The 23,119-nt window shown below is 40.2% G+C and overlaps 1 protein-coding gene across 10 annotated transcripts in view; it reads left to right on the plus strand.

Moving 5' to 3' along the window:
* PAG1 (phosphoprotein membrane anchor with glycosphingolipid microdomains 1) overlaps nucleotides 1-22,196 on the plus strand; it is a 119,042-nt gene extending 96,846 nt beyond the window's left edge. For all 10 annotated transcript variants that reach the window (XM_054058585.1, XM_054058582.1, XM_054058586.1 and 7 more), the window contains 6 exons: nucleotides 1,710-1,921; nucleotides 4,727-4,778; nucleotides 5,313-5,409; nucleotides 8,355-8,950; nucleotides 13,752-13,811; nucleotides 15,415-22,196. In XM_054058585.1, coding sequence (XP_053914560.1) covers nucleotides 1,797-1,921; nucleotides 4,727-4,778; nucleotides 5,313-5,409; nucleotides 8,355-8,950; nucleotides 13,752-13,811; nucleotides 15,415-15,765 — 1,281 coding nt within the window. In that variant the 5' untranslated portion in view covers nucleotides 1,710-1,796 and the 3' untranslated portion in view covers nucleotides 15,766-22,196. The remainder of the gene's footprint in view (nucleotides 1-1,709; nucleotides 1,922-4,726; nucleotides 4,779-5,312; nucleotides 5,410-8,354; nucleotides 8,951-13,751; nucleotides 13,812-15,414) is intronic.
* The last annotated feature ends 923 nt before the right edge of the window (nucleotides 22,197-23,119 follow it).

Genomic DNA, 23,119 nt, shown 5'->3' on the forward strand with positions numbered 1-23,119 from the left:
ATGTAATCATCTGAGAGGAGTGGAATATTGTTCTTCGGCATAAGTATAAAATCATTAACTCGGGAGTAGAAATGATTTAAATTATATCTTTCAAGACAACTTTGTGTCTGCTTTAAAAAAAATAAATGTGGTTCTGTTTTAAGAAAGGAGAAAAACATTTTAAAATTCCTGTTATTTTTCTTATCTTTTTCTTTGCCCAATATCGGGGGGGACGTTGGGACTGAAGAAAAAATATTTCTTTCATTTGCATTCTCTTTTTTTATTTCTTGGGAAAGCTAAGAAAGAAAAGACAACAAAAGTGCTGAAAAAATATTTGATTTATTTTTCCTTTTTTTTTCACATTTCATTTTCATTTAATACTTTTTTTTCCAAGGAAGGAAAAACCTGGTATTTTTAAAAGGCAAAATGATGGAGGAAAAAGAAGGTGAAAGATCTTTTACAAATAATTTTTAAAAGCCTTAACCGGCCACAGATTATCTTCAAAAATTCATTTAAAAAAGAAGTTAGAAAGACAAATTCTCATTCAGATAGTATTATTAGTACCTAATTAAATTTGCGGTTACAAAAATATGATTAAAAAAACCCAAAACATATATATGTATGTTCATACATATTTCAAATATAAAACATATATACAACATGTGCATAAAATTAAACTAAGTGGGTTTAGACATTTGCAATCTTATGTTTGTGCTACTTTTTTATTCCCAAAAGATAACTGCTCATTTCTTAGCCACTGTAATCTTTTTCAGTGTTTATCAATCTCAAAGTCTGGTGGAAGGCCTGTAAATTGACTTTGCATAACCTGTTCCCAAATTACAGAGGAATTTGTATCTTCAGTAGTGCACATTGAAAGACTTCTTTTTTTTTTGTTTGTTTTAATTTTGCCATGTCAACAATTATTAAATTTAAAAGCCCTACTGCATTTTAGAATAACTTATATGCCACAAATTATATACCATAAATATCATTAACCCAGGGTGTTTCTCCAGGGGCTGCTGTGCTGGAGCAAAAGTTGTATTTATTCATGTTCGTAAAAACATCTGCATCTACTTTTCTCATTAGTTATTTTCTTAGACTCAGGTGAGGAGAAGCAAAAAAAATGAAGTAAATATTTATTCTTCAGATATAGTATTATGAAAAATAAGCATTTCACACAGAAATAAGATTAGATCTGATCCACTGTGCGAAAGATTTTTCTGGTATTCCTCTCAAAGACTTACCTAGGTTATTTGTCACTGTACTTAAAGCATGAATCACATGCAGGCAGGAGACGCTGAGAAAGAAGGAGCTGAATGCCTGCTGCAATTCTCTTTGTAGCTTGTTAACTTTGCAGAAGTTGTAGTTGGTTTTGAAAGCTCACTTTTTAATGACGATAACAAATATCACTGCAAAATAGACTATTCTGTCCCACACAGTGGATTTATAAACTTTTTCCTCAAAATACGAGTACAGAGATACTGTACTACATTTTATTTGTGTTGAAATTGTAGATAGGTAACAGCTTGCGTTAATATTTGACCAAAGATTTGTTCTATGTCACTGTCAGAAATGTAGCTGAAAATCTCTTTGGCTGTCTGGTTTGTACTTGAAACTGGGGGTTTCTTGTAAGATCTGGATTTGAAAATCTCTCTTGCCAGATTTGTAGCTGTCAGATTCATTATCTTCGAAATGTCTATTGACTTCCAAACGTGTTTTTCTTTCTGCAGAAACAGAAGGTACACACAGCACAGATGCCAGCCTTCTCCAAGGAATAACCTCTTCATCCCCAAGTGACACCAGCTCCTTTTAATACCATGGGGCCAGAAAGTAGTTTATTAGGCAGTGGACAGGTCCATGTCATCCTGTGGGGAAGTCTGGCAGCCATGACAACACTCTTCTTCCTCACCTTCCTCATCTTCCTCTGCTCCAGCTGCAACAGGTAAGGTTCAAGAGCTTAGCAGGCAGTAACGGTTCTTGAGTCAAGTGTGGGGACTGAAATAGCTTCACTAATAACTAGTTAGCAAGAAATACTGAGGACTTAGGTATCGAAATAAAAAATGTACAGTACAAAATCTGTTTTCAGTGCAAATCTGAATTTGGACAGTTGTATTTTTTCTAAAATCTGAATTTTATGGGTTCTTTTCTGTGAAGGAAAAATACCATTGTGCTTGCTGGGTGCTTTCGGCTAGGCTGAAGCCAGGAGCGCAGGAGCCACAGACTATCACAAGCAGTGGGGTGTGGGAGGGGGAGTGGTAGCAGTGCTGAGCCCCATCCCTGCTCTGCACGGCTGCTGGATCCCCCAGCTGGCAGAGCGAGGCTTGGTGCATTCTTCTAGACAGCAGATCACACCGTTCACCTGCAAATAAGAAAATTACGTGGGCTGAACAGGACAAAAAAGCATAGGCAAAAAGGGAAGGAAAATCTTTTCTACGTATTTCATCTTTGCTTTGACCATTCCTGGAGATTAGGGAGTTGGACCTGCTGTTCAAGCCAAACCAAGCTGTTGATACTAATGAATGGCTTCTACTCATACCACATCCTTATTTTCTTCTCCATAAGAGGGTGTAGTTTCACCAATACAGGCACTTCTGCTGGCTTTGTTTATTCACATTTCGAGGCCCCTTGAAATCACGTAAGCTCAGCCTGCTGCTTGCACAGGGTGCTGAGCAGCCGGTGCTCAGTCCAGGGTGCCTTCCAACATGTCAGGCCAGTCAGACCCTTCACGATGAGGCGAGGGACTGCTTTGGTCCACATCATTACATTTTGCCAGTATAGCTTCATAAGGCAAGTGTGTGCAGGGAAAAACAAACATCTATCCATAACTCAGTATAGCGGCAAAAATTGTGGTTTATGCCTATGGGTTCTTTCAGCACTGAGAGCACTGAGGAAGCTATCCAGCCATAAAATATCCTATATTAGCACATTGTTTGTCTATTGGAACAGTCTGTTTTCCAGCAGGATTTCTCTAATGCCCACATTGCAAATAACAGTCATGGGGAAGACTCCAGAAGCTGGCTAAAACCCTAAAAAGCCTAAGTTGGAACATGTAATTTCATGTGATTCAGGATAAATGCTTTTGCTGCACTGTAAGCTGTCAGATGACATTTCAGTATCTTCCTATTCATCACATTCTCCTGTGATATCTGTGTAAAAATAGTAGAAATATGTTTTGGTGTATTTTTTATTTAAATACATAAAACCTATTTGAAAAACCCTTAAAACCACAACAAACACTGTAGTTAGGTACCATGTTTTGTCTTGTAACACTCCAGTCCTTGAAACAGCTTTAGAAAAACGTTTGTAAGACAGAATCAAACCACTGAGCATGTATTCGCAGTTATGGACATATAATGTTAGAAACTGGTGATCCTCTTTAATAAATTCTTGTGTTGCTAGACTGTATGCAGTGCTTTTTATTTCAGGTCATTCTGTAGGGCAGGTTGTGTACGTGTAAATGTAATTATGCAAAATTTCTTCCTAGCTTACTCTTCAAAAATGATTGAGGACATGGAAAACTGAACAAAACCTTCTCTTTCTAAAATGTCAGAATCAGAAAACTTCCAGAGAGGAAATTAAGTATTTGTAAACTTTAGCCTTGCAGACTGATGCGGACTTACTTGCTCAATTTTCTCATTTCCCAATTAGGTACAATTTTAAGAGTTGCTAGTGAGGGACGTAAGGTGCATTGCAGACTTCAGAAGAAGCACAGATTTAATATTGTCAATATTTTCTTAACTTTTTGCTTCCCTTTTCACCTGGGCAGAGCTTATAGTGGCCTTCCAGTACTTAAAAGGAGCCTACAGGAAGGACAGTGAGGGACTCTTTACCAGGGATTGTAGTGATAGAATGAGGGGTAACAGTTTTAAGCTGAAAGAGGGGAGAATTAGGTTGGATGTTAGGAAGCAATTCTTTACTGTGCATCTGTTGAGGTACTGGAACAGGTTGCCTAGAGAAGTTGTTGGATGGTTCCTCTCTGGAAGTGTTCAAGGCCAGGCTGGATGAGCCTTTGAGCAGTCTGGTCTGGTGGGAGATGTCCCTGCCTATGGCAGGGGTGTTGGAACTAGATGATCTTTAAGGTCCCGTAGAGACCCAAACCGTTCTGTGATTCTATGATTACATGATTTATGCTCATGGTTTATTACAGTATTTCAGAATAAGAGCAGTATTTCCAAAAGGGTAAAAATTGAATATGTGATCCCTAGGTTGAGTCCTGTGAAGTATCTAGGGAAAGAAGATTCATTTTAAAATGAAGTGCAATGAAATTGATAGGCCTTTTTGAACTGCTCATGCTCATTATTAATTATAACTGGCATCCTGAGTGGAAGAGGATGGATTTTGTGGGTCTTCTCTACTTCTTCATAGGATAAACACCTTTTACTGACACAGTTTAAGTTAGTCTGTCACCAAAACATGTCTGTTATGTATCTCTGAATATCTCAGATATGTTTAAATTGGGGATAATAATATTTTATTATCATAAGTTACTTTTTACTGCAATCTTACACTGAAGAAATACAGTTGTGTATAGGTGGTTTCACATTTTCAGATAAGTTCGTCACTGCCCTACCTTGTTGCTGACCTTAGACAGAGGTCATACCAGACTCTAAAAATTTTCAGTTATTCCATTTTCAGTACTATTGTGAATCACAGTTCTGCTCCCTGCAGGTGTATAAGTTCTGTTAATGACTGGCGTTTGTACACTAGCATAATCTGTACTAACAGTTCATACTTCTTTTTTACTAAGGGAAAAGAGGGACAAACATCAGAATGGAGATCATGAAAATCTGATGAATGTGGTAAGTATTTATTTCTGGCAATTTGTGTCTGTCTTGTGGTTGGTCTGCAACAAGCTTCTTGCAAAATACTACATGTTGGAAAATACCTCAGGAGTTTGAAGATGGCTGAGGGAAAGGGAAACTTTAAAAGTTGCAGAAGAGAAAGAGGAAGAGGAGGAGAACTTGTGTAGGCCCTGATAATCTGCACTTTTCCAATGTTCTTTCTGCCACCACTGTCACTCCAGATTTCCTGTCTTTCTTTCACTCTGTTTGCAGCGCAAGTGCGGTGTACCCACTTGTCAGCTGATGTCTTCTGATGGGTTGAAGCTATAGTAATTTCGATGATCACTCTGGACATACTTGCATGTATTTCTTTTAACATCTGTAAACACAGGCACCTGAATCTTTGAGTATAGTCGTCATGGTTTGACTCTCCTGCTAATAATCTCTGTAAGTCAGAGCTCCTGAGATCAGAGTGAAGTCTGTCATATATTTGTTTATGCAAACATTTGTTCTCATCCAACAGTGCTTAGATCTCACTAATTTGTGTTGCAGCCTTCTGATAAGGAGGTGTTCAGCCACTCAATCACAAGTTCGGCTACAGAGCCCCCTCCAAGCAGTGACCAGAACGGAGCACTCAGCAATGGGGAGGGTGAGTATCACAGTCCCTGTGGGTGGGATGAACAAGCAGCACCATCCCCTCGCTCACACAGCTCCCACATTAGCTGACCACCGGTGATCCCTCACATCCTACATTTCTAGATGTCAGCTTTCCAAGCACACAGTCATACTGTTTGTCTGAATACCGTGTTTTTCCTTCTGCTCACCCCTGGAGGTCTGACACCAGATCAGCTGCTGTATCCCATGGCAGTGGCGAGGAGTGCTCTCCAGAGGGCAATCCTTTTCATATAGAACATAATTCACACAAAACATAGGTTCAGATAAGAAAAGCAGTGAGTGCATTTGCCTTGCTGGGAAGTTAGCAGCTCATCCCATGGAGACAGTGTTTTAGGCTGATCTCCAGTTCCCTGCTGGCTGTGCTCTGGCACAGCCCTGCACTCCGACTCACAGTCTTCCACACCAGCCAACACTGGGAAGGTGCTGTTTGGTGTGGAAGGTGCTTGGCTTCTCTGGGCCACCAACCTACACCTGCAGATAGGCCAGCAGGAAGAGACTGCTGCTTTCCCTAATCTCAGACAGCTATCTCAGAGCTCTGCTCCTGGAGACTGTGGAAATATTTCAGGTCCTTCTCCAGGGACTACAGCTTTGAATCATAGTCCAATTCTGTGCAAGGCTGTCACTTGTATTTCTGAATTTTAGAAAAAAAGCAACATAAATAGGCTTCCTTTTTTCACCTTAGTCTTTGCTTTGCTGAATGCTCAAAATGATCCACAGTGAAGTATCCCTGAAAAATATTTTACTCAGCTACACCTAAAAATAAACTCAGTGTCAGCTCAGAGCTGCTGGGAGCCAACTGCTGTCTCCACACTAGGCACCAACATCGGGGCCCCTCTTCTCATCTCTTACTTCCTCATCTAACCGTGCAACTGGAAGCTAAGCTATTCAGTCTTTACCTTCAGAAACAAGTATCCAAAGGGATTTTTAAATGTTGGTTTTGCAGCTAATGGCTGCTCCCATCCATTGACTTGTTGTGTTTGTAACCGTGTGGCTCACCGAGGCACTCGATTCACAGAGCCAAGCGCTGCAGAAGGGAAGCATATCTCTTTGCCATGAGTCACCACAAATGCAGCTGACAAAGCTGCTACTAAAAGTTTCAGATTGTCTGGTATTACTCAGCTTACGCTGCATAACAACTTTCTGAATAATGGGAACCAATGTGCTTTAATTTCTTATTTATACTTTATACGTTCTTTTTGTGAATAATCCTTTCTTTTGCCATTTCTACTAGCTTTTTGAGCAGGGGCAGGGCTATTGAAGCAGCACTACTGTATGTTGGTGTATTTTCCTTTACCCTGCCTGCCAGCATTGTGTTTATCTTTGCCTATCCCTTATCTACATCAGCCCTTTCTATGTCACTAGCCATAATGACAAGAGCATGGAAACGTGAGCTCTCATTACTTCTGATTATCCCCACCAGGCTGAACTGTGTGGGTGCTCTCTGGGGCCTGTGGCGGTGCTCTGCACAGCACAGAAATCCCTGACAGCAAGCATCAGAAGAGGAAAATGTGTTCCAGCTTCTCCAGGCCAGTTCCTGATGTTCCTCTGGGAGTCTGCAGCCATCCTGGATAGTGACTATGACACTTTGAGTCCTAGTCAGGACGCAGTAAGGCACTTCCTCCTATTCCACCTATTCCTACTCAGTTGTATGTAGGAGCCAAGTGAATGGAGACTCTCTTCATGTCTCCCATTCAGGCAGCAATTACCGTCTCACACCTCCAGTTCCATGCTGAGTTTTGCTGTCAGGGTACAGCTCTATGTGAGTATTGACTGTGTGAGTCTCATGCCCTGAGCACAAGCTAAAACAGCATCTGTGTCAGCCACCAAATCGGGGGTACTGATTGCTTTGACAATGCTTTATGTTATCATGTCAAATACACTGAAGGAAATGGAAGAATGGGTTGATTTTGCTGAGAGTGCCATAGGAACCATACTAAGAAAACTGAAGCTATTCAAAAGTGATTTTTTAAAGAAATAGTGTCACATAAAGTTACATACCATATACTACTTGGAACATGCTTGTATGTGCCCAGGTATACATCCCTGAGTGCAGGCAAATGTCATATTTGTGCGCTGTAAGATGAGAAGTCCCATAGATTTCAGTCCCTAATAGTGACAGTGACGTGTGACTCGCTTGTGGGACTTAAAATATGTTCTGCCTAACACTTCTTTCTGAAGTCTAGTCTTCTCTTTCATGCATATGGCTGGCTTGTTAGTAGATTGTCAACCTTCATTATGTGCTGTAAGACTAAGAGAAGTATGGCATAGCCTTTCAGTGAGGAGCTTCTGTTGTAGCATGCAGGGAGGCTGACGGCAGCAGGGCTGAGAGGTGTGTGATTCAGGCAAGAATTTGGACAGCATGTTAAACAAAAGAAGAAAGGGAGCCCTATGTTTTTATCTCAGTGTTGTTTCATCCATAGGGCTGAGTAGAGAGGAAACAGGAATGCTTTCCTTTTTGTTTTCAAAGGATAGGGAAATGGAAAGAGGAAAATCTAACAAGACTTTTTTTAAAGGCACTTGGTTTGAGATCTCCCACCAGCATTGCCTGAAATTACTGAGCAGTCTGTAAGCATTCAGTGTAAGCAAGTACAAGCCAGGTGAACATCCATGCATACCTGTACCTACCCGCCCATCCCCTGTTCATACTGTGAATGCTTTTGCTATGGAATGTGACTTGGGGGTGCACACGGTATTTAAGATGTTGTGAGAAAGATATTCTAACAGTAAAGTGCAGAAATCTCTGTAACTGAAACCTTTTGACAAACAAAAACCATGATGAGCACTAGACACTTCCAGATATTAGTATCATTTGTCATTTCCAACGAGATGCAACATCAAAGTGATGTATAGAGTACAAAGTCACACTCACCTTTCTTAGTTAGGCAATTGTTAAAAATACTTGTTTATAATTTTCCTTAGTACTCTCGGAGGACAGTACAACCGCCTGTATCCAGCCTTATGAAGAAGTACAAACATCCGTCTCTGATCTGCTAGATCAGCAGGACAGTCTTGGAAAGTCTATAAAATGTCACCAGAGCCGGGAACTACCCAGTATTCCCCCTAACAATACCATGGAAACAATCATCTCGGCTAGAAATGCAGAAAATGATCAAGCTCTTGGAATGGAAGGGCCTTATGAAGTCTTGAAAGACAGCTCTTCTCAGGAGAACATAGTTGAAGACTGCTTGTATGAAACTGTGAAGGAAATTAAAGACGTTGGAGCAGTAGCCAGCATGGAAGGGAGCTGTGACAGCAAATCAAAGGCTTTGCTAACAGCTTCTGAAGGTCAGGATCAGATTCCTGAGTGCAGAATTGAGTCAGCAGAATATGCATCTGTTGACCGAAATAAAAAAAGTCGCCAAAGTGCTAATTCAGAAAGCCCTCTTGACAACACACCAGATGTAGACGATGAGCTTCCCCCTCCGGTACCAATGAAACTTCTTGATGAAAATGAGAATGTGCAAGAAAAAGAAGTGGAAGAAGAAGTGACAGAAGGAGCAAGTAAACCAGAGAAGGTAAATACTGCAAATACTTGTCCTTGTCAAACAGCCAAATAATGATAGAGAACATATGGGTGGGAGCAGATTATGTTTTTTAATTAGCAAAGGGGAAAAAAAAACCACTCAAGGTGATGCAAGACTGTAAAATATAGAAATATGAAAATGTACAGTGTAGTCTTTGTGTTACAGGCACCTACTCATTCTATTGCAGCATATATTTTGAATTGTTGCAGTATGTACTTCATACGGCTTTTCCCAAATATTATCCAGAAACTGCATAGGAGGCCTCTGCTTCTTTGTACACAGTATTATACTTGTGGGAGCTATTACAATAGGTATCCAGTACCACTGTCAGCATCTTGTTCAGAATGGCTCCCTCTTGTTGTTTTCTAATGAAAATTCAGTTTACAGAAAGGAGAGGGGGGATATTCTCAGTGGATGCCGTAACTTTAGATGTGCCTCCTTTGTTGGGCAACTTTGACTTAGCTGAGCAAGTGTTAGGTATCTGCTCAAAGCCACTCATCTTGTCTCTTTCTGTAGGAGAAAGGGACAGAGAGATTGCAACTGTAGGCTTTCGTATTTGTCAAATTTTGCATTTCACATGTAAACAGAAATCATGATCAAAAGTTAGGTTTTCTCAGCAGCTTATTCTTTCTCCCATTATACTGAGAAGTGGCAAAATTCTTGAAAAACAGAATGCTGACATTTTCAACAAGTTATTTTCCCATTTTTGTTTTTCACAAGAATTAATTGTAAGGGTGCTTTCAGATCATTGCAGAGAATTTTCATAAACTGTTGAGTCTGCATTTTTCAGATCTAATTTAGATAACTTGCTATTAATGGTGAATTAAAGAACTGTGATTTGAGCAGATTAATATAATTTTGGTGTCTCAATGAAAACTTAAAAAAATCTGAAGATATGATGTAACGTTTTAATGTAAACATTTACCTGAAAAATTGTAGGCGAGCTCAGGTATTGTTACTTGTTTCTGATTGTTCTCTTATTGGAGGTATTTCAGTAATACAGGAAAAGGACATAAAAACACCTTGTTAAATAACTGACTAACCAGGTAATCTATAAAGCACAACAGAGTCCAAATGAATAAACTGAAGAGTACTTATAATATAAAAATTGTTCATCTAGACTTTTCAGTGCACATTCTTACAAATAACAGATTCATTACAGGAAAAATTAAGATGCGATTGTCAACAATAATCCACCAAAACTCCCCCTCCCAAATTAAGACCATATGTAATTTCTAATTAAACTTCTAGAGAAACGGCTTTCCATTAAGAGAGACATTTTTCCTATCAGGTGTGAAAAGACTTGAAGAAAATCATTGTAATTTCCCAGGCACCGATACAAAGGAAAAGCATTTGCTGCTCTGTAGCTCCCCAGCACACCGTGCATACATTGTCAGTAACTGCAAGGAGTGGGAATTGATTCAAATGGTTCAGGTTTTGAAGGCTTAATCAAGAGATGACGCTTGCAGTCCCCTAAGTGCCAGAAAAAAAGGTGTTTGTCTAATTAAAATTTATTCAGAGCTGAAGCCATCCTGAGTTAAAGCTTTGACTGCATCAGATCATTCCCGTATTTGCTGCTAGGTACATGCATTATGCATTGAAGCGTGTGCCTGTCCTGTCCTTGAGAGCTACAGCTGCAGCAGAGTTGGAAATGGTAATTGATGGAATATATAAATGTCATCATTGTTGGCATTGTGTGTGGAGGTGGTTGCAGGATTGTTTTTCTGTTGTGATAATGATAATTTTCCCCTCTATTTTGCTGCTTCAAACAATGCACAGCAATGCGTATTTTTTCCAGTGTGGCATCCAAATCCAAGATGTTTATGGAAATGTATGTTACATTGGTAACTCTTTTAGTTAAACAGACTCCAGAGATGTCTCTTTTTGCTCCCTCTCTTGTAAGGCTACTTAGCTGTCTTGCTTAACTCGATATCCTAGTCTCGACTTTTCAACCTTCTGCCCTGACGAAGAGAGAGGTTTGGCATAAGTCATGCAAGTCTTTCTCACTACAATTAAGCTTTGCTTCAGTAAGGCACAAAGAAGGGGCAGGGAGGGAGGCTGCTACTGTAACCAAGACCTGTATTTGCCAACAGACAGAGGACAGACTGTGTCCAGGCTGTTTCATTCTCATCCTGTAAAAGTGAGTAGCCAGGATGATCTCTGGCCCATGCCAGCTCCAGATACATACTCATCTGGGAGAGAGCTAAGTGGACCAAGCCAGAGACTGTTCCAGTGTATAACAGCATGAAAAGGATAAAGGATCCTTTCAAGAGCCAGACATGCAATAAACAGGTTAAAATTAATTATCTAAACTGTTTATTGGCTGTGATACAGTCAAATCCTTTGGAAGGTTTTGATGAAGAAAGGCACCTTTAATAGCACGATGCCTCTTACAGCCTTTGGGAAGGCACTGTTTACGAAGGCTTGTAGTGATAGGACAAGGGGCAATGGGTATGAACTGGAGAGGGGCAGGTTTAGACTAGACATGAGGAGGAATTTCTTCACCATGAGAGTGGTGAGGCACTGGCACAGGTTGCCCAGAGAAGTTGTGGCTGCCCCATCCCTGGAGGTGTTCAAGGTCAGGTTGGATGAGGCCTTGGGCAGCCTGATCTAGTGAGACGTGTCCCTGCCCATCGCAGGGGCTTGGAACCAGATAATCTTTAAGGTACTTTCCAGCCCGAACTGTTCTATGATTCTATCACCTAGAAAAACTTGGGTGTAGTTCTTCTAATAAAACTAGAGAGGCAGAATAATTTTCCTTTAGCTCTTTCTTTTTAATTAAAGAAAGATAGCATGGATCTCCTTTTTCACCCAGGTCTTTCCAGAGCAAGCACTGGTAGAAATGCTCTCCTTGTGTGCGTCTGGCTGCTGCCATCTGTTTTCAGACTTGTGCAGCCTGAAGATGGGCAAAGCACCTCTTACAAATGCACCAGAGGAGAATGTTCGCCTTGTTCTGGTGCCCAAATCAGGAGAACCAGCTGAGCCAAAGGGCAAGATATCAAATGCTGTCAAGGAACAAAAGGGAAGTGGAAGGCAAATAGGGACATGCACTGTTTGTATTGCTGCTGTTGAGGTTTCAAGCATAATTTGTAATATTGCTAGATACAAAATGTTTAGGAGCAAGTATTTTCTTTCTGTTTCCAAGATGAAAATATCCTTCAAAATTGGTGTGTCACAGATTTCACATTTAGAAGAAAGAATGCTAGGTCCCAGGGAAACAAGAACAGAATTGCCAACACTCTGGAGTATTTGTCAGTACTTGAGTGGGAAACTGTAGAAAGATCCTGACACATGGTGCTTATAGACACATGGATGAGAGAAAATCACTGCAGAATTTTGCAAGCATAGATCTGTTTTAATGTGTAAGGATGACATTAGTAACTTACAACACAAAAATATCCTGCAAATAAGAAAGACTGAACTGAGCTGCTGTGGTGAAGCAGATCTAATAAAAGACTTCGACAAAAAATGCTTGAACTGCTCGTTTTTGTTTTGTTATTTTTTTTTTTCTGGGTAAACAAACCACAGGTTAAAGAGCACATTCTCCAGATGGTGAGAAAAAAACAAAGGGGTTGTTAGGCCTGAGGGAAGTCCCCTGGGAAGCAATGGGCAGACCTCAGTGTGCTTTCAGTCAGGGCCTTCATCAGAAGCGCACCAGGGGTTTGAAACTTGTATTTACCAGAAGTTAAAAAAGCAACAAAAACTGAAGTAGGAAAGAATCTGTTGTAATGAGCCTCCGGGGTAAAAAATAAAAGACTTATGTGTCTCGCATGTGCCTGGAAGTGGTATTTGATTGACTGTGCTAAAAATAGCTCTACTTCTCAACTTTGGTCTGCACTGAAGGAGGTGTGAAGTATTTTAGGTGGAGCATTTGCATGAAATTCCAAAATACGGCCCATTCCAAACAGTCCTGGAAGGCTTTCTGAATCACTGCGGAGCCGGAGTCCAGCAAAGTATTCTCACTCCAAGGGGAGGAATTAGATGGCTGCTGTGACATAGCCAAGGTCTTCATTGCCATAAAGGTCCTGAGACATTTTTCATAACAGTGAAATGCTTTTGCTCTATGTTTCGTACCCTAATTTCTACATGATGCTTTACATACTTGAAGTTAGACTTGACACCAGACCAAGGCCTACATCCTTTAGTAACTTTGATACGTGAACGGAATCCAGTCAGATGCTTTGACTGTTGAGCTGCCCCTCTCATGGTGAGTGGCAGCAGACATTTGCTGTGTTCACCGTCTGAGGGGCTGTGACACAGTGTGCTCCGTGCTTCTACACAGCTGTTGCATTTCGCAGGGGAGGAGGACGTGGCACATCCCTTGCAGTACTTAGAAGATCCACTGAATGAAGGATAGTAATCATAAAGAAAGTGCCAACTGAGTATTGTTCTTTTGTCATCTAAAAGCATATCTGAACATCATATGGAAGGGCAACTCGCGTGTCACAACAGCTGACTTCTAATAGTTCAAAAGCCTTCGCAGACTGACTCTTGCTTCATTAGAATTGTAAAGGCAGGGATACAGCAGAGCAGAGTTTTCTTTAACCTTTCCATTATTTTTACCCTTTTCAGGTCAGGACAAGAGCAGATAGATTAAAAAGCTCTACTAACCTCAAGGCTGTTATCCCCAGAGATGTACTCTCGATATTAGGGATTTTAGCTATGTAAAATGGAACTAGTGAGCAAATGACCATAACATATAATGTATTGATTGTAATGGGAAGGTTTTATTATAGGTTTCACACTGTTGACTGGTAATGAGCCTTTTTTTTCCTTTTTTTTTTTTTTACAGAGGCTTAGTTCAATGTCTTACAAGTCTCGAGAGGAAGATCCATCTCTTACAGAAGAGGAGGTAGGTTTCTTGCACAAAATTCAATAACTAACTAGAGACATTTTTTCAGGTAGAAATTAGTATAAGCTCTGCATGATTAAGCAAGATCAAAGAAAGGTGAAATCTATCTGAAGGGAAAATGAAAGCCAGAGTTTCTTTGCACAGAGCTTGTACTGCCACATTCTTAAAATCAGAAGTATTCTACCATATGGCTGTATCAGGCCCATAGGTGAAAAAATGATGTGAGAAAATAATGGGAGGCCACAACTAGCTGATCGTTAGGGCAGCTTCTTGATTTTGATGATGAGCTCTACTTAAGAATAATAATCAACAGCCTTTTGAAACTTGCTGCACCTTCCCCATGCAGAGTGTTTGGGGCTCTGGGAAATAAACAGAAGCACAATAAAAGCACCGGAACATAAACAGTTCTTTAAAATGTCTGTTAGCCAAATAAATTGGGGAGATTGAAACAAAGACAGAAAAGTTAAACAGAAATAAAGTTGCTTGTGATCATCTCCAATACAACTGTAAAATTTATAAATACATTCTCCAGGCGCAAAAGTAAACACAAACTTGGCAGTGAGCTGAGTGAACTAATGCTCTGTGCGGGAGAAGTGCTCCCAAACATTAATGAATAAATTGATCCTTGAACTGAGTTCATACAATTTAATGCTGGAAAGGGGTTGAAGTTTAGACAAGCAAAAAAGCCATTTTTTGTTTGGTTGACTGAAATATGTACAAAGTAAGAAGTACAGTCATCTGCAATGGTCTCTCATTATTAAAAAAAACCTAAACAAACAACAAAAAACCCAAACCAGAACAGAAGTGATCTTGTTCTTCTCCACCACTCAGCGTTGTTTAGTGGTATGGGTATTTTCATGCCAGTGTACTATTCTAATTGGTTTAATACAAATCCAGAGTAATCTTGCATGCCTGGTATAGACTTTAAATGTAACAAGAGCTACATTGCAATTACGTTATTATGTCCCAGAGAAGCAGTGCTTGGAATTTCAGCCACCGGCCCTGTGCAAGGGTTAGTACACACTTGAACTGGGAGAGGGAGTCAAGAGTGGCTCCCAGTGCTCAGGACCAGCCCCAGTGGGCCCTGAGCAAAGGGACACTTGTGGACATGGGCCTCTCCTTCACCTCATCTTTAAGGGCCACCTTTGTGCACATGTTTAAGCATACAGCCTCCTGAGAGGGGATTTTTAGAGCTAGGAAGAGTGAGATTCCAGCTTCCTCTTTTGTTTTTATAGCGGCTGACAGGTTTCAGTCTCTAGTATTCAGTTCTAATATGCAATGACTGATAGGCTGCTACCATTAAAAATAATAATTTAACACACATACTGCCAAGGATCAGACAGCATTCTTCTCAAATTTTTATATTTATAATCTTCTTTTATGAAGCATTTTATAAAGCATTATTTTTTGAAAGAAAAACAATTTATAAATGCATACCAGAAAAGAAAGGGTTTGTAAGAAATTTTTATTTGTAAGTGTAGATTTTTATTAGAAAATCCTTTCTTTTCTTAAGTAACCAACATCCCTGTGGTGGAAGGAGTGCAAACTGGCACATAAGCTTTATGCCATGCTTAAATACTCAGCAGTTGTCTCCTTTTCCTAGATCTCAGCCATGTACTCATCAGTGAGTAAGCCAGGACAGGCCATCAAGACACTGGATTCTCCTTACACCTGTATTCAAGAAATTGCATCTCAGAGGTCCCCATCGGTTTGCAGTGGCCTCTATGTAAGTGTGAAGGACTTTGAAAGCACCCTAAATACTACCACTGTGCCTCAGTTAGTGGACAGACCAAACGGGGAGCTGGAGCCTGACTATGAAGCTATCCAGTCAGTGAGCCAAGAAGAAGACAGGACCTTGTCTGTGCCTAACGCAAACCACACTGTTCTTTCGGGCGAGAATGACTATGAGAGTATAGGGGACTTGCAGCACCACAGGGATTTCACCAGACTTTAACTACTCCAGCAGCCAGACTTCAGCATCTATATGATCCACTTGTATTTTCAAGGAAACATGTGAAACATGGAGAGGGAAGTGCTCCTGTTTTTAAGGAACAAAGCTAAGTAGAGAACAGAAGTTGTGAAGAAGCAACATACATGTCAGCCAGGGTGTGATACTTGTTAGGTTATCCTGGGTAGAGGATGGACACTCATGGGAAAGGGTATGTCCAGTTGGGATGACAACCAGAGCAACGTAAAGGCTTCTTTTTTGTTAGCTCCACAACAACCAGAATTTGTGAAGGAATGCCGTGCTTGTCATCCTGATAGGATTAAATACCAAAAAGACTGCCTGTACTCAAAGGTGGCTTTTCTTTTTAAAACATCATTTTATGTCAGTTGCTTTAAAGTGTTTTTCAAGCATTGTTTTTCATTCAAGTTCAGGCGTCCACTTCATTGAGCAAATCACGGATCATTGTATTTCAACTCAGACTTACTTTGTATGTCTGGGCATAGTGTTCTCACTTCTGTGTCATTTGGGGAACTCTGGCCATGCAAACATTGTAACAAAGTGCAAACAACACTTCACACGGGACCTATTCCAAATGCACTTGAATTAATTCTGTCAGCTTTTTTTTTCTTTTTTTAATGTCAAGGGCTGTAGAATGTGACTTGCAAGATTTGAAATGTGCACTGGTGTTTGTCGGGGGGGTGTTTGATTATTTGTGAAATACTGCTTTAAAATGGCAAGTGACGCCCTTAGCGTTCTTGCTCCATTCCCCTCACGTGCACACATATAACTGTGCATATACACACACCAGACAATTGTCATGTTGAAAAAAGTTGTGCAAATGGATGCGTTGGTGTAATGTTTAGTCTAACCTTAATAGTGTTCAGTCATCTTTTAAAGAATTTTGCCCTTTTTTAAGACAAAGTATTTTAATATGTTTGTCTAGTTTATTATATAGGAACATTTATGTACTGTGTTGAATGGATATTTTTTTTATTTTTACAACATACTTTTCATTTTCAAAGTTTTTGTAGATGAACTTTCTGTTTATGTAACAGGAGGAATCCTATTCTTTGATTGGACTTTACTTGGTTTTCCTTTATTTTTTTTCCCATTTTAGAAGTATTTAAATGAATAATTGGAGATTTTTTTTGTTCTTCTTGAGCAGGGATGTGGAACATGCCCCGCTGTGTTTTTAAGCTCAAAATAACAGAGTCTGTGTAAACAATGCCAAAGGGCAAAAGAAAGGCAGAGAGAGAGTGGGATTTAGTCTGGGATAGCCACTGGTCCTCCTGGTTCCTCTGCTAAAAGGCGCCTGGGGTGGGGGGACCAACCAAGAACTTCTTGGGGCTCTGATAAGTGGTTGAAAGCCACCATCTTTCAAAGATATTAAGTTATTCTGTTACTGTTTAAAACAAAGTACAGTGAAATAAGTAGGTACTGGGTTGAAATGTTTGATTTCTTCAAAAGTATGCAATGAATAGTACAATAATACAAGAACAGTCAAACAGTAGAGAACTGGCATTGTGCGATATGCATTTGTACATGGTTATGTGTACACGTGCATATATCCCCATGTTAATAAGCATACATATGTAATTTGGACACAAGCATAAATTATGGTCCAAACCAGGTAGCACTCAAATGGCATTCACATACATAATATTTGGCATGCACTTGAACACTAGTTTTATTTTCAGTTCAAAATAATCAGTACATAAACCTGAGTTGGCTTATTCCATAAGCTTAGAATGGGTTTACTTTCAGCTCAGGTGGTACTGGGCTTTGATATATTAGATTGAGTCCTTCTCACATCACTGTCCAGTGCTCAACATTCCTTGGTACTATAAAGCACAAACACGGATCTACTTACATTTATTAGAAATAACTTCATAACTGAAAGAGGTGACTACTTTGTGGGCTTTACCTGTGAGTAGTACAACCCTGTGGAGCAATGCAAGCCCGCAGTCAGACTGCCTGCAGGGTGGTTCAAACTTCAAGGATCCTGACCTCATGCAACAGAGCAGTACACTTCATCCATGACACTCTTCCTTTGAGGAGAAGCAGTTCAGACCATCCAACATCTTGTTCTTGACCATGCTGCCATGTTTCCACAGCTGCATTTGCTTCCACTGCATAGCGGTGCTTTTTAAAGCTGACTTCAGTCTTCCTTACTGGAGTCTTTCTCTCAAAAAAAAGCTTCTGATTCTGTTCCCTTGAAGGTGAATTCATGAAGTTCACCTTTGACTGTTCTGTCCTTCTACTTCATACTGTTTAAGGCCAAAGATAAGATGCACCACATTTCAGAAGATCCCTTGTGCTAAATCTGGAGAGTTTCTGCAGTCTTTAACTAGGTGTTTGCTGTATGTTCCTTGCTCAGGGGTACGGGTTTATGTATGTAGTCCTCAGTCTGAATCCTGCAACATAATGTCAGGCATACCCCAACTCCTGGAATTCCCAAATACTTCTCAAGATATAGTTATCCTTCAAGGACTGTCTTACTCATTACATGGAAAACTGCTTTCGGAGAAACAGTAGCAACATGAGGTTTGTCAGATTCACCAGGTGCAATTTCAAAACCAATTTAAAGATGAAAGATAATGCCAGTTAGTGGTGGCAAAGAATAAAACTGAACTCTTGATTGCAAAATTTCAAGGTGCAAAAGGAGAAAATCAAACCTCACCGTAGAAGCTCTCCCATCAAGATTAGCAAGTCAAAGGAAGGAGGAGGGCTGCCCAGTCACTCTCTGTAGTCTTTCAGAGCAGAATCAAGAGTGTTGGTTTGGAGGAAGGGATGTGAGACTCAGCTCCTTCCTTCCTTCCTTCCTTCCTGCTGCTCCTTGAGACCCCCAGACTTTCCTTTTCCACAGTGAAATCCCTCCCCCTCTCTTTTTCCTTTTGTTTCTATTTTTAACCTGCCTCATACAGCTTTGCACTGGGAGCTAGTACTGAGTATGCAGTCCTGTTGTGCTGGCACATTCAAATGTGTCAAATGACTCTCAGGTTCATCACAACTTTTTCACAGTCCTCCAGACCCTCAGCCTGGTGGGGAAGGAGCTCAGATGATGGATTGCTGCTTGCAGCATGTGAATCTGCCCTCAGCCACTGAGAACCCCTCACACTGGAGTCTTGAAGCTGCAAAAAGGAATTACTCTCCTGAACAAGGATGCATGAAGGAGTCCAGAACTCCCCTAAAATCTCTGTTATATAGTCTAATGTCAAAGAAAAAGTGTTTTAGAATTCAGTCCAAGGTTCTTACATGAATAATTACATCTCTTGACAAAGAATCAAGGTTCTGTTTCAGTTCCCTCCTTTCATGAGTAAGATCTGTTTCTTTACGGCTGTTGCCAGTGCTTCTTTCTCCCTAATGTAATGCATGGAAAGGTTTTTCCAACAGTAATCCCCAAGCAGATTAATCTGACTGGACAGAAAAGGGACTCTCTTTTACTTGTTTCTTCATTGCTGTGTTTTTCTCTTTCACCGTATCCCTAAATAAAATGTCAACATCCCAAATGAAGAGTTTGTTACCTGGTGATCTTTTCTGTGGCAGCTTTAGAGTCTATGTCTGCCTGCATCTTTTGGCACAACTTTCACCTCTTTCCACCATGATGAGTGCAGAATTGCTTCCTCAGTCACAGGGAGAAATAGATTCTTCATAGGTATCTATAGCACAGATGTGTACCTAATTACCATGGTTAGATCAGTTATAGTGCCTTTTTTACTATGTAGCTAGTACTTCCATACTATTTGCCATACTGTGTTTAAGTCAAAAGTACAAAGGGACAGCTCCAATGTTTACTTGTCTAAGTTGGAAACAGCTTTATAGAGACACATTAAATGTAGTGGACCTCAATTAGCCCTACAATAGCAATAGTCTCTCACAAACTTCCTCTAAAAAGCCCAGTAATGTAGCCACAATGACTAATCTGCAATAAGAATTATCAATCTTATTTTGAAGAACCTAAGTTTTTCAACAGTGAGCATTCAGGGAGGTGGTGGTCTTTGTCCACACAGACTGTGAACAGTTAGTTGTTTCAGTCTTTTTACTCATACCAATGTCAGGCTTGCTTACATATAGCAGGATTCGTGGGGTGAGGGATGAGTTCAATGCAGGGATTTATATTGATGAGTCACCCAAATCTGAAGCATCCCCACAGAAGCAACTGACTGAGGACCAGCTGGCTTGATCTCTAAGCCCTCGTCTATCGTGCCTTCAGGGAATCCGTCTTACAGGGATTCTTCTGGGCCACGTGCTTCTCCATGGCTCTGTGAACAGCTCCCGTCTGCTGTCTCAATCACAGTTTTATATATCCGGTGCTCTCTGTTCAGCCTTTCTATGGTGCTTTTATAAGATGCTGGATAAATTGTTTCAATGTGCTTTCCCAAAGCTGATGTGTGAAGTTGTGACACAGAGCACTCTCTCTAGCACTGTCTACTTCCCAGAACTTAGCATCAACTGTGTAACTGTGTTACAAGAGGCTGACAGTGCTTCCCTGTCTCTTGTCCATCCCACACACAACTCAAATGGAATTATCATGCATAACAAGCCCAGGTTGGGCCACAGGTGTTTAAAAGCAGCCATTCAAGCCAAGGCAGTTGGAGACACTCATCTGTGTAGTGTGGAACTGGAAACGTCATAGAGCCCAGCTCAAGGATTTTCCTCTATTATTTGTTGTGCATATACATTTGTTTGCAATACGTATCTATGAAATCTTTCTTCTACAACAAACATTTTAATTTGGGCCAAACTCCAATGAGGGATTTTTGCTCTCCAGTGAATTACCAGTTATATCAGAGAAGTGTTATTTATTTACATTGTAACCTGGCTGAATAAGGCTGATACATGCCTCAAAAGGAACTTAGTGTATGTAGTCTATGGTAAAACAGGAGACTGCAGAAAGACACTCAGTCTGACAGATGCTCCTGTGGTTGTTGTGCTGAAGACTTTCAAGGGAAGGGCTCTTCCTGGGAGCAGGGAGTGTAACTGCTATTAATATGATTTCATAACCTGGTGGTGAAGTTGATTTGTAGCATTACTTTTGGGATGGTCATGGCTGAAGACATTGCCAGAGCAGATTTCAGCCTCAAAAAAATATTATTTTTATATCCCATGCTAGCTAGCAACTTATATTGAGCATTACACTAAAGATAAATGCTATGGATGGCGCATCACAGAGATAAAACCAAAGGATCCTCTTTCTTCAGAGAGATAAAACACCCTTTGGTTGGGTCATTATTAAAGATTCCAGGCTTACAAAAAAGTGCTAAACAACAAAAGTATTACACAAATTCATTGCCTAAGTGGTAATTTTCTGGGAGCGCATTAGGGTATCACATACAGTAGGCAATGTTCTTTGCCTACAGACAACAGAAAGATGAAAGGTTATTTCTAATGAAAGGTTCCTTTAGGTTACATGGAAGCCAAAGGTCAGCAAGAGTGTCTACACAATGTAGATATATTTAAGCTAACTCTATATGATCCAGCTCAGGTGTTATAAGCAGAATCACTAGAACAATTTAATGCTCTACCCAATCTGATCTGCTCTCATAACTAGCTCCAGCATCAGCTCCATAGCAAATTCATGGATTGTATTTGTATTAGGTACCCATTGGCCTGTGCCCAGTCTATAGACACCAATCTATAAAACTTCCAGTTCTGGGGTTTTTTTTTTCAAAAAAACCCAGAACCTCAATATGTGAGGTTTTGGTTTTGGAGGTCTTCAGTTTCAAACTAGCCAGAAGGACAGTCACTATAAACATTTGCCTAAAAAGTGCCTAAAAAGAAAGACGTTTCTGTAAAGGCAGAGTTGTTCACTGTTACTGCACAGCAACTTGTCTGTTGTATGTGGTACTCTCTTGCAATACATATTCCTAAGTATTTGCTCTCATTTTTGATGTTCATTTATTGTTACAATAGCACAGTCTGACAAGGTTTCTATTTCTGCAAATTTGTTGTCTGATTTTAATTAGCATATGTTTGTTACAGAAAATATAAAACAAGATTCTTCATTCAGTTTAGAGGGCAGCTCTATTATTTCTTATAGTTTATGACAATGCAACAACCTGCTTACATGATTTACAAAGTATGTAAGTATCAGTTGATTTCAAAATGCTTAATTTGAGATTTCCTCATGAGAATGCCTCCCATTCCATACAGGACAATGTTACTGAATCTTGTCATTTTAATCTTGTAGTATTGGGGAGGGGGTTTTAAACCGTACAAATCTTATTATTAAAAAAAAAAAGAAAAATCCAGTGCTGAAGTTTTGACTTCCTATAAAGTCAAAACAAAGAGACTCTCCTATTTTAACTTTCAGCCATCTATTTATGGAACTGCTCCTCCCTGCCAGGTTCAGCCGTCACCATCTGAGTATCTCTTTTGTCCTTGATGAAATACAGCAGCTGTCCAGAGGCCACAGAAATGGCATCACATAATACTTCCGAATGGGACCTATTTAATGTGCCTATGAGATTTAGGAGCCTGGAGTTAAGTCAGGTGTTTTGTGGAAATCACATCCTGTCTTGCAGACTTCTTTGGAGGTCTAACTTTCTTTCAAGCCAAGGTGTTCTGTAGCTTGCAATCACGGAACTGATGCAGCAAGACGAATTTAAGAGGTGAACTGGTAAAATGTTTAAATGTATTAGTGAAAAAACACCAAAGAGCACAAGAAACTTCTTTCTTACATGCCTGAGGAAACTGGAATTTGGCCTTTATCTCTGAGGTTATTTGAGAATGGTTATAAGCAGTCTCCTCAGAACATCCTACCAGCAGACAAGTCTTTGAATAAGCACGTGGAATCGCTGTGGTGGCTCCTGAATTTCCACATGTTCCACCTTCACGATTTTCAGCAAGGCCTGTCTCTCCTAGGCCTGTCTCTCCTACTCTGTGGTGATGACCGCTTAGGAATGTCTCTTTGTTTCGCAGTTATGGTCCCTTTAACTTAAGAAAGGGGAATGTATGAAGCTTCCCAGTGTAAGAAAGTGTGCTAAGAGCCCACCTGCAGAACCAGAAAAGAGCATTTACTGTTGGAGCAAGACAGGCTTAACCCTCTTGCAGCAGCTAGGAAGAGAGAGGTAAAAGGAACAACAGCCAAGTTTCATTTGCACTTCAGCCATGTCACAGACTACCTGCTTAGGGAGATTTTTACAGTAGAAGAGGTTACAGTTAAGGGACAAGTTGCTGAGAATCTCACAGGACATGGATGGAATTGTTTATTCTTCTCAGTATTCCCTATGCCCAAAGAGGCAGGGCAAGTCCTCTTTGCCCCACCATGATGCCATTTGCTGATCTTTTATCCAGCCTCCATATCAACAGAAATGAAATTAAATTATAGATACCTGGTTTTGTTCTATGATAAACCTAA

This window comes from Cuculus canorus, chromosome 2 (genome assembly GCF_017976375.1).
Source record: "Cuculus canorus isolate bCucCan1 chromosome 2, bCucCan1.pri, whole genome shotgun sequence".
Taxonomy (NCBI): Eukaryota; Metazoa; Chordata; class Aves; order Cuculiformes; family Cuculidae; genus Cuculus; species Cuculus canorus.